The sequence below is a fragment of the Propithecus coquereli genome, unplaced genomic scaffold (assembly GCF_000956105.1).
Source record: "Propithecus coquereli isolate 6110/MARCELLA unplaced genomic scaffold, Pcoq_1.0 Scaffold540, whole genome shotgun sequence".
NCBI lineage: Eukaryota > Metazoa > Chordata > Mammalia > Primates > Indriidae > Propithecus > Propithecus coquereli.
The window spans coordinates 1,119,768-1,130,257 of record NW_012151286.1 but is presented as its reverse complement, the minus strand read 5'-3'; the positions used below and the strand labels follow the sequence as shown (position 1 = coordinate 1,130,257).

Below are 10,490 nucleotides of genomic sequence, written 5' to 3'. Positions count from 1 at the left end.
TATAAGGAAAGGGGCTTCATCACGGCAGAGGGCAAAGACATCAAGCATAAGCCTGAAATACTTCAACTGCTAGAAGCCATCCTGTTACCAAAGGCAGTGGCTGTAGTCCACACTCCGGGACACCAGAGGGGGGACTCCCTAGAAGCTCGAGGCAACCGGGCTGCGGAGCCAAGACCAAGAGGGCCGCGGGAGGACCTACATTGACAGATGTCGTACACTTGAGCTTGCCGCCCCCGGGGATGGGAGAGATACCCCCTGAACCGGACTATTCCAGTACAGACATGAACTGGGCCAGAGAGAAGCTGCAGGCAACGCAGGGCAAAGATGGCTGGTTCCAAGACGATGAGCATCGCCTAGTAGTTCCCGAAGCCTTAGGAAACCACCTATTGGGACACTTACACCAGACAACACATCTTGGCAAGAAAAAGATGTTACAGTTACTGGACACTGCCCAACTCAGATTCAGATCACAAGGGAAGGCAGCAGAAAGCATTGTCAAGAATTGCCACGTCTGCCAGGTTATACAGCCGGGGAGGATCGGAGGGACCCATACAGGTACCAGGGAACGGGGGAGGCAACCAGGATTATTTTGGGAAATAGATTTCACAGAGGTAAGACCAGGAAAGTATGGGTACAGGTACTTGTTGGCTATGATAGATACCTTCTCAGGGTGGGTAGAGGCTTTTCCTACTAAAAGAGAAACTGCTTCAATAGTGGCAAAGAAAATATTAAAAGAAATAGTTCCCAGGTACGGGCTGCCGGAGAGCATAGGGTCTGACAATGGGCCGGCCTTCACAAGCCAAGTTAGTCAAGGATTAGCCCGGGCTCTGGGGACAGATTGGAAATTACATTATGCATATAATCCCCAGAGCTCAGGGCAGGTAGAAAAAATGAACAGAACCTTAAAGGAGACTTTGACTAAATTGGTCCTGGAGACTGGCGGAGACTGGGTGACCCTCCTTCCCTTCGCCCTGTTCCGAGCCCGGAACACCCCCTACTACTTAGGCCTAACCCCCTTTAAAATAGTATACGGTGCTCCTCCACCTGTAATACCAAAAATGAACCCCGGGGCTCTGCCTGAAAACCCTAAAGAAGTGCTGCAGGCTGTACAGGCCCTGCAGTGGGTTCAGAGCCAGATCTGGCCTGCCCTCCGCGCCATTTACCAGGCAGTCCGACAGTAGGAAAAAGAGGTTAACAGGCATCTCTACCAGCCGGGAGATTGGGTATGGGTAAAATGGCATAATAGTAAAACGCTGGAGCCCAGGTAAAAGGGACCTTTTCAAATTATTCTTGTCACCCCCACTGCCCTAAAGGTTGACAAAATGGCGACCTGGGTACACCACTCTCACATAAGACCTGCCAACAAGGACGAGCAGGAACAGCAGCAATGAGAGCAGTGGAGAGCCTCATCGGATCCAGAGAATCCACTAAAGACCAGACTGACTCGCGTGGTAACCAGACCGCCGCCAGACTCATGATGGGGGCACACGGAATGAAGATGCTTGTGGTGACTCTTATAATCAAAACCCTTATAGAAAACATAATGACTGACCCTAACCCCCACATGCCCTATAACCTCACCTGGAAAATCACTAACTTAGAAACCCATGAGGTTTGGTATAAAACTTCAGGGACGGCCCCACTGAATACCTGGTGGCCAGACTTATACTTCAATTTAAAAAACATACCGGGTATAGGTGACCTAGAGGACGCTAGGCGACTAGGATTAGGTTATGAATATCAATACAACCAGCGCATGCAATGACAGGAGATAAGTAAAAATGGATTTTATGCATGCCCAGGATTTAAAACAAAAAAAATGAGGCACAAGTGTGGGGGGATCGGGTCTCTCTACTGTGCATCCTGGGAGTGTGTGACCACCAATGACGGAGAGCGGAAATGAAAGGTACAACCTCTTTTTATTAAAATGTCTTATGTAAAGCCATGTACAAGATGGTGGTGGGGGCCTAACTGTAACCTAATACATATAAGGTTTACAGATGAGGGGAAAGAGGACAGGCGGTGGGTCTCGGGACTGTCCTGGGGATTATTTCTCTATGAACGGCCGTCTCCTTGTGGCACTATAATACAACTTAAACTAAAGGTTTCTCCCATCCCAAGTGCTATAGGACCCAATATGGTGTTGATCGGGACACAAAACACCCCACGCCCCACTATCGCCCCACTTTCCACCATACAACCGACTAACGCCTCACTCTTACTCTCAAGGGCCCCAGTAGTGAAAGTGGAGACACAGGTAACCCCCAAAGCAAAGGAGCCGGGAGATCCCCTATAGAAAATGCTGACAGCAGCATATGAGGCGTTAAACCGCTCCGACCTCAACGCTCCGGAAGCTTGTTGGTTATGCCATGATATTAGACCCCCTTTTTATAAAGCAGTAGGAATAGCTGCCCCCTTCAACCGTTCAAAAGAGGAGGCCCCCGGGTCCTGCAAGTGGGACCGCAAAGGCCCAGGGCTAACAACACTTCAGGTCGTCACGAGGAGCGGAACCTGCATAGGAAAAGTGCCCCCTAGCTATGCATAGCTTTGTGCCACAGTCCACCCGTTTGCGAACCAGACTGAAGGAACAAAATGGATCATTCCGGTGCTCAGTGGGTGGTGGGTTTGTTCTAAAACAGGCCTGACTCCATGCCTCAGCCTATCTGTCTTTAATGAGTCAGAGAGTTCTGCATCATGGTGGTAGTGTTCCCTAAGGTTATATACCACCAAGAAAATGTAATGTATGATGCATGGACTAAGGGCACAGAAGGTGCCGGATTGACCAAAAGAAAAAGAGAGCCCCTTACAGCAGTAACCTTAGCCAACCCTTTTCGGCCTGGGAATAATAGGAGCAGGGACAGGTATCTCATCTTTAGCAGTGCAGCACGGAGGGTTCAATAGTTTAAGGGCCGCCATAGATAAAGATACAGCCAAAATTAAAGAATCCATCTCCCTTTTAAAAAAATCACTGACCTCACTGTCTGAGGTGGTGCTGCAGAACCGAAGGGGGTTGGACATAGTTTTCCTCCAGCAGGGGGGGCTATGTGCGGCCCTAGGGGAAGAGTGCTGCTTCTATGCTGACCATACAGGGGTAGTTAGAGACTCCATGGCTAAAGTCAGGGCAGGACTAGCAAAGCGAAGGCGAGAGCGTGAACAAGAAAGAGGATGGTTTGAGTCATGGTTCAATAGCTCCCCTTGGCTGACTACCTTGCTTTCCACTTTATTAGGACCCCTAACTGTGCTTCTGCTCATCCTCACTTTCGGACCGTGTGTTTTAAATAGATTAGTTACCTTTGTGAAAAAGCGAGTCAACACCGTGCAGTTGTTAGTACTGCGGTAGCAGTACCAAAGGCTGAGCCGTGATACCTGCTTAGAAATGAGAGACGTGCAAGACCCCACGTACAAACAAGAGTGCTCGTAGGAACAAGAAAAAGGGGGGAAATGAAAGGCAGGAATTGATAGTAGGAGAATGTACTTTGTTTTGTGTGGAACAGAAACTGTTTTAGATTAGAAAAATGTTTTCTCTTTGATTCTAACTAATGCCATTTGCTTCTGTAACCGCGCTTGCTTTTAGTTGTTAGTCAAATATAGTTAATCAGAATGGAAAACAGGGCAGGAGTAACTCCATGACAGGCTGAACTTCCTAGAGTAGGCATAAGTTTCAGCCCCCACCCCCACCCCGAAACCGAAACGCGGACCAAAACTGGCGCCGGCGTGAAAATTAAAAATCCCGAGGCTTGGGACCAACCAATCAGGAGTCAAAACAATCCTCCACTTTCAAAGGAACCAATGGACTAAGGGGGGAGGCGGGGATGGTGTGCCACCAGTGTGTCACTGGTGTGTCGTGTGCAAAAGAAAGTATAAAAGCTTCACTTTTACCCCAGGGTGGGGTCCTGGTTCATAGGGAGGCCACTGCGTTGGTGCTCTGGGACTTGGGCCCTAGCTCGAGCTAGCCAATGTACTCTTTTGCCATTTGCAGCCTCGGTGACTCCGCCTCTCTGTTCCTGGGGCCGAGGGGAACCGGCTCTAACACTAGGACACTTGACTAACTTCTATGCTTGTTTCCTCATCTCAGAAATGGTCACAGTCAGGAGCTACTGGAAGAGTTCATCAGGACAGTGCCTATGAAGCACTTACTATGGAGCTGGACACCTAGTGCTTAACAGAAAGGTTAGTTACTGGTTGCGCGTCACTGTGTCCAAGGGGCTGACTGGAACGCCCAGCTGGGGGCGGAAAGGTGAAAGAGAGGTGTTACGTGGGAGAAAGGAGGATCTGGGAGGAGAGCTGGGGTTTCAGAGAGTGGTCCTCAGGCTGATTTCATAAAGTTGGACCTGTGCCCAGAGAGGGAGATGTGGTAGAAACAGCAGGGACAGAAGCAGCCCTACTGGGGGTCCTGAGGCTTTCCTCTTGTGGTGGACCACACTGCCTGGGACTGCTGACCAGTTGGGGGGGTAGAGGCGTGGTGTTAGCTAGGCCTGAAGGGGGAGTCCTAGAAACTGGGTGGGCTTGCACATTACGTTCTGTGCCAGTTTAACAGAGGTTATCACTGTTGATGAGGAATGCACGTCCCCATGCAGAAGGGATTACACCAACTTCGCAGGCTTGCTGGGTGGGGGAAGGGATTTTCCTGTTATATTTCCTTTCCCAGATCAGTGAGCCCATGAGGGCCCAGCTGAGGAAGGAGTGGACACGGGGATGTCTGAAACTCCTTTATTACCCTGAGTGTAACAAATAGAACACACAGTATAAAAACAACAGAGCAGGAATCAGGTGCAGGCTACAGCACGAAGTAGGCACCGAGAACACGTTCCTTTCAGAGTCTGTAGCTAGTGACTTGGAAAAAGCCAGTTATGATTGTAAAAATTTTATTCTCCTTTAATAACAATAATTCCACTAAAATTATACAAAGTACATTCAATACTCAAGGGTGGGGAGGGGAGGAGAGGAAAGGAAGACAGTTTGGACTGGAAGCATCTTCAATTGACTCCAACAAAGGAAGCCCAGCTGGGCTGGGGGAAGTTGGGGGTGTAGGTCCATTTGTAAAAAAAATGTGGATTGGTAAAAAAATGCCACCCACAAGGACGCAGGGTGATCGTGCATGTTCTGGGGGTTGGGGGGAGGCCCAGCCGGCATGCTGCTGCTGGGCGGGGTTCAGGCGGGCTCCGAGTGGGTGGGGGGTAGGTTTTTATGCTTGAAATACTGCACAACTTGTTGGGGCAGCTCCGCCAGCACAGCTTTGGCCAAGGTCTCTTTCGCTGCCTGTAGGGTCGAGGGTGGGTGGGGAGGAGAGAGAATAAGGATTAATGAACGGTTTTGAGGGGCGCTGTGCCCAGAGGGCTGCTACAGCAGGTGTCCCCGGCAGACAGCACTGGGGCTGATGGCCAGGGCAATCTAAAACTGGCGTCCCTCATCCCAGCCCGTGCCTGAAATCCCACCATTAGCAGTGCCTGCCTTTATGTTAAGTGTAACTCTTACCTTGAGCACTTGAGGTGCCTCAGAGCAATGTTTTAGGAAGAATTTGTCTGTGGGAGGCTTTTTGGGGAAAGAGACAGTGGAGGCGTGCTGCAGAGCCTACTCCTCTGGCAGACATTTCCTGAGCACCTTGGCTGGCACAAATGGGCCCTGACTGTTGCTTTGCTGAATGGCCAGCCACCGGCCAGGCACGTGGAGGTGCTTAGTCACTGTCCTCAGGAAGCTCATGCTCCAGAGGAAGGAGTAGAACCATCTCCGGCAAAGACAGAGGATACTGGGCAGGGACGTGAGGACCACTGGGTGTAAACCAGTGTGGTCAGTTCTCGCCGAGGTGGCTCCCCAGAGCTGAGCCACAGCACCCCCTGAGAGGCCCTGACAGCCGAGGGAACTGAGGCCCGGAGGGGCAGGTCTTGCAAGAGACCACACAGTGAGCCTCTGGTCAAACGAGGGTTAGGTCCAGGCCTGCAGTGCAGGGTGGCATCCGAGACTCTGTTCCCCTCTGGGATTCCTCATGTACCCTGCTGCCAGGGCAGGGGCCAGGAAGCCAAAATCCCTGTGGGCAGACCTGGGATCACCTGCAAATAAGGCCAGAGCCACCTCCAGGAATAAGGCAGGGGACACCAGTCCCCCAGGCAGAGGCCTTTAGGGAGAGGAAGCCAGCCTAAGATGAGAAGGGGCCCTTGTTTTCTGTCTGCAGGATGAGGGGTGATTACCAGGAGAGCTTCTCTCCTCTCTGGGCCTTTGCCCTGGTCCCTCTATCTGCCCAGAATGCTTTGTGCCACATGGGTAAACTTCTTTCTCTCATTCAGGACCCCAGTTAGAGGCAAGTCCTCCAAGAGACCCTGCCCCACCACCCCAGTCTGGATTGAGCTTGTGGAGGCAAGTGCTCACACCGTCCCGATGGCCTTCGCTGGGGCAAGGCCTAGCGCGGCGCCTGGCACTTAGGCCTTCAGGAAGTACAGGCAAGGGAGCTGGGGCTGGAGGAGTCTAGGAGTGGGCCATACAAGCCACATCCTTGATTACGAGCTCTGGTTGTTGGGGTCCCATACCCGCCCCCCCAGCCTGGGCCCACACTCACGTTGCGGAACTCTCGAAAGGGCACGAACTGCACAATATCTCGGGCTGCCTCCTCCCCCGTGTGGGAGCGCAGCATGCGGCTGTCTCCATCCAGGAACTCCATGGCAGTGAAGTCGGCGTTGCCCACGCCCACGATGATGATGGACATGGGCAGCTTGGAAGCCTGCACCACGGCGTGCCGCGTCTCCTCCATGTCGCTGATGACACCGTCAGTGATGATGAGGAGGATGAAGTACTGCTGCAGGGAGGGAGCAGCAGGGGACTCAGCAAGGCCTGAGGGCCCTGGACCCCTTCTCCCTCCCTCAGCCCCCCCAAAGCCCCCAACTCTTGGAGGAAAGCAGCGCTGCTTATCCTACTGCAGCCAAGTCCCGGCCACCTCCCTACACATCCTGCTCTCAGTGCCCCACAGGCCTCTCTGGCCGGTCACAGCAGGAAGTGCACACTGCTCTCTCCTGCCCTGTGTGTCATCTTAGACTCCCCTCTTGTGGCCTCTGAGAGCCCTGGACTCCAGGCCTGGCTTTGCCAGTCACTACACTGTTGGGACTCTGGGCAACTGACTTAACTCCCTGTGCCTCAGTTTCTTCATCTGAAAAGTGGGAGTTATTGCACCTACTTCAAAGACAGAACATACCTGATACGTAGCACTGGCTCAGTCACCTTCCTTCCTGCCACACCCATGGCTGGTGAGGACGACTCTGGGACCAGCCACCCCTTTTCTACACTTGTGACCTCACCCCATTCCCTATTCCACAGGGCATCTGAGACAGGAGCTAAACAAGTCATCGGGCCAGTGCCTCTGGGAACGTGGGACTCTGCTGGTACACAAACGGATTTGGGTCACATCCCAGACATGACATTTAACATCATCGAGTCACAGTGGTCTTTAAATTCTATGATCTGTACGCAGGAGGGAGTGTTGGTTTGGTGCTACTGTGTCTATAACGCTTCAATAACGTTTGTTAACCTTCCTTATCAACAGCGAAGGTGGGAAGCCCAGAGCTCGAGACAATAGTCTCTAGCCTAGACTTCAGTACCATTGTATAGTCTATTGTATTTATTTTTGTTACCCTCTATTTATAGCAAGTGATACTGATTTTTTCATTTATAGTAGGATATAAAATTTCTTTAAAATTGTAAAAAGATACTAAATAATTAGTATAGGGGATATACAGATAAAGTACAAACCATGAAGGTGGGGGCCTGGAGGGCCCAGGCCCCCAAGCTGCATGGGACCTCATTTTCAACTCACCTCTCTCCTTGGCACCCTCAAGCCTCTTTGGGGGAAACTCAGATTTCCCATCCATAAAGCAAACACACCACCAGCCTGTGGTCCTAGTATTGTCTGTCTGGGACTTCTGCCCTCTAGTCAGATCGTTCCCAGACAAGAATCTGGAGCCCGGACTACTCAAGGTCATGGTGCTAAGGAGGGTAGAACCAAGCCAGACCCCAGGATAGCACGTGCCACCTTGTCATCCAGCAAAGCTGCTTGCTCCCTGGGGAGCTTGCAGAGGGTACAAGCTCAGCCCCCCAGGGTGCCTTGCTTCCCCAGTGTGTCCCTCAAGTACAAACCATGGAGGGAAGGAGTGGGAGAGCCACGTGGAGACATAGACCTCACCATGCTAACCCCCAGCTCCGTGTAGCAATAGTTGAGCTTTAGCACTGTGCCTTTAAGAGACGAATCCCTTGGCTGGGAAACCTGTTGCCATGGAGATGGCAGCCTGAATCCCACAGTGGAGGGCTGCTGCTGCCAGCCCCCACCCCTGGTTTGTGAGGGGGGCAGGCCTCAAAGTCCATCCAGACCCTGCCGTCCCACTGCCCACCCTTGTTCCAGGGCCCCTTCCCTCAGGTGGCCTCTAACCCCACCCCAGTCCCACCAGAAATAGTCCAGGGCAATTGTTTCTAGGCTACGGAAGCTGACCAGAGGGAAGACACTAAGAGGCCTGGCAATGAGGAAAACAGACTGCTTGACCTTGGTCTAACAGGCCCCAACCATGCAGTAGGTGGCACTTGTCTCCAAGCCCCTTCCAACTCAGACAGTCTGTTCCCCCTCCTCCCCATGTGGCCCTCTTGGCTCTCCCATTTCAATCAGCCACATGCCTAGAAGACTCGCAGGGCTCAGGCCTTGCAGCCTTCCATCCCAGGGACATGGGGCAGACAGGGCCTGGGTTCCTACAGGACCGTGGGCACCAGTGGACAGGGTGCGGCGATAACACACAATGACAGTATCCACATGGATATTCATTCCCTGCAATCCTCACATTGTCACTCCCGTTTTAGAGATGACGAGACGGCTCAGAGAGGTTAAGTGAATTGTTAAGGCCCCATAGCTGGGAACTGGCACAGTCCAGTCCAGACTCCAAAGTTTGGGCTCTTTCCATGATGTCCTCCTCTACCACCCCCTGACACCAGTGGCCTGCCACTGTCTCTCCAGCAGTGGAGCCTGGCTGGGAGAAGCTTTCCTCCCACCCAGCACCCTGGCGTGTGAGGACCTGGGAACGTGCAAGACAGCAGCCGAGCTTAGGGTCCAGAGACCACTCTGACTCCTGTGTGCCCAACTGCCAGCAGCATGCCCACACCCACATGCCTGGCCTCGGCTTCTGCCCAGCTGCACCTGAGGGTCAGCAGCCTGGGCCTAGGCAGTGGAAATCAGCTGACGCGTCCTGGGCTTCTCGCCCAGCCTGGACAGAGCCTGGGTTGTCCAGGAGCCTCAAAGTTCCATTACAATCCCAGGGGTCCACAGCCCCACATCCAAGGTGGATCAAAGGGCAGTGGGGGGCTCTAGATGGGAAGAAGGAGAGGTGGAACCGGGCGGGAGGTGTGGGAAGGGGCTCTGCAGGCCCTGCTGTCCCCGCAGTTGGTACTGGTCCACCCTGGCAGTGTTCCCACCTCCAGAAACAGCCAATCACAGGTCGAATCCAAAGACCCAAACTCCAAACACATTTCAAGGCTGGAGTATCTCTTGCCTTTACCCAGAGGTTCTTCAGGTTTCTAGGGCTGTAAATAGCTGCTTCCCCTAATGCATTTTTTTTTGAGACAGAGTCTCACTGTGTTGCCCGGGCTAGAATGCCGTGGTGTCATCCTAGCTCACAGCAACCTCAAATTCCTGGGCTCAAGCGATCCTCCTGCCTCAGCCTCCCGAGTAGCTGGGACTACAGGCATGCGCCACCATGCCCGGCTAGTTTTTTCTATATATTTTTAGTTGTCCAATTAATTTCTTTCTATTTTTAGTAGAGACAGGGTCTCGCTCTTGCTCAGGCTGGAGCTCAAACAATCCGCCCGCCTCGGCCTCCCAGAGAGCTAGGATTACAGGCGTGAGCCACCGCGCCCGGCCCCCCTAATGCATTTAATGTGTGATTTAATTTATAAGAAATTGACCACAACAGTTCCAGGCAGAGTCTGAGGACGCTGCACTCACTCCCCACCTTATTTCTGAGAAGTTGGCTGCCAGGGGCCCTGGAGGTGGGAGTGGGGAGAAACTCCCAGGCTGCTGGCTGCCTCCCAGCTCCCCCTCCACTCGGACACCAGATGCCTAGGTGACCAACCGGAAATGGGCCACGCACAGCAAAGCCCAGGTCTTATGGGCCAGGGCAGAGGTAAGGATGAAGGCCCATGATGGGAGGCCCCACCAGCCCCCCCAAAACTGCTCACTACCCTCCAGTGGCTCCCGAGGCTCTGTGGGTGCTCGCCTGCCTTCTCAACCCCACGTCCCCCCACTCACTCCTTCCTTCAACTATGCCCACGCACCACGCCTCCTGGCCTTTGCATGTACGGCTCTCCCTGCCTGGGACACCCCGTGCGCACACACACCCTTTATGAGGCTAACTCTTAAGCATCCTCCAAGTTTGAGCTCAGAAGTCACTTTTCCAAGAAGCCTTCCCCGAGCCCTCGGTCTGGGTTAAGTGCTACCTTTGGTTTGATCATGGTGCATCACAGCTGCTGCC

At 52.9% G+C, this 10,490-nt stretch overlaps 1 protein-coding gene across 1 annotated transcript in view; it reads right to left on the bottom strand.

Moving 5' to 3' along the window:
* Positions 1–4,848: 4,848 nt before the first annotated feature.
* Positions 4,849–10,490, bottom strand: part of CPNE2 (copine II) — a 49,603-nt gene continuing 43,961 nt past the window's right edge. The window contains exons 15-16 of the mRNA XM_012657447.1: positions 6,551–6,787; positions 4,849–5,259 (exon numbers count right to left, since the gene is read on the bottom strand). Coding sequence (XP_012512901.1) covers positions 5,152–5,259; positions 6,551–6,787 — 345 coding nt within the window. The 3' untranslated portion in view covers positions 4,849–5,151. The remainder of the gene's footprint in view (positions 5,260–6,550; positions 6,788–10,490) is intronic.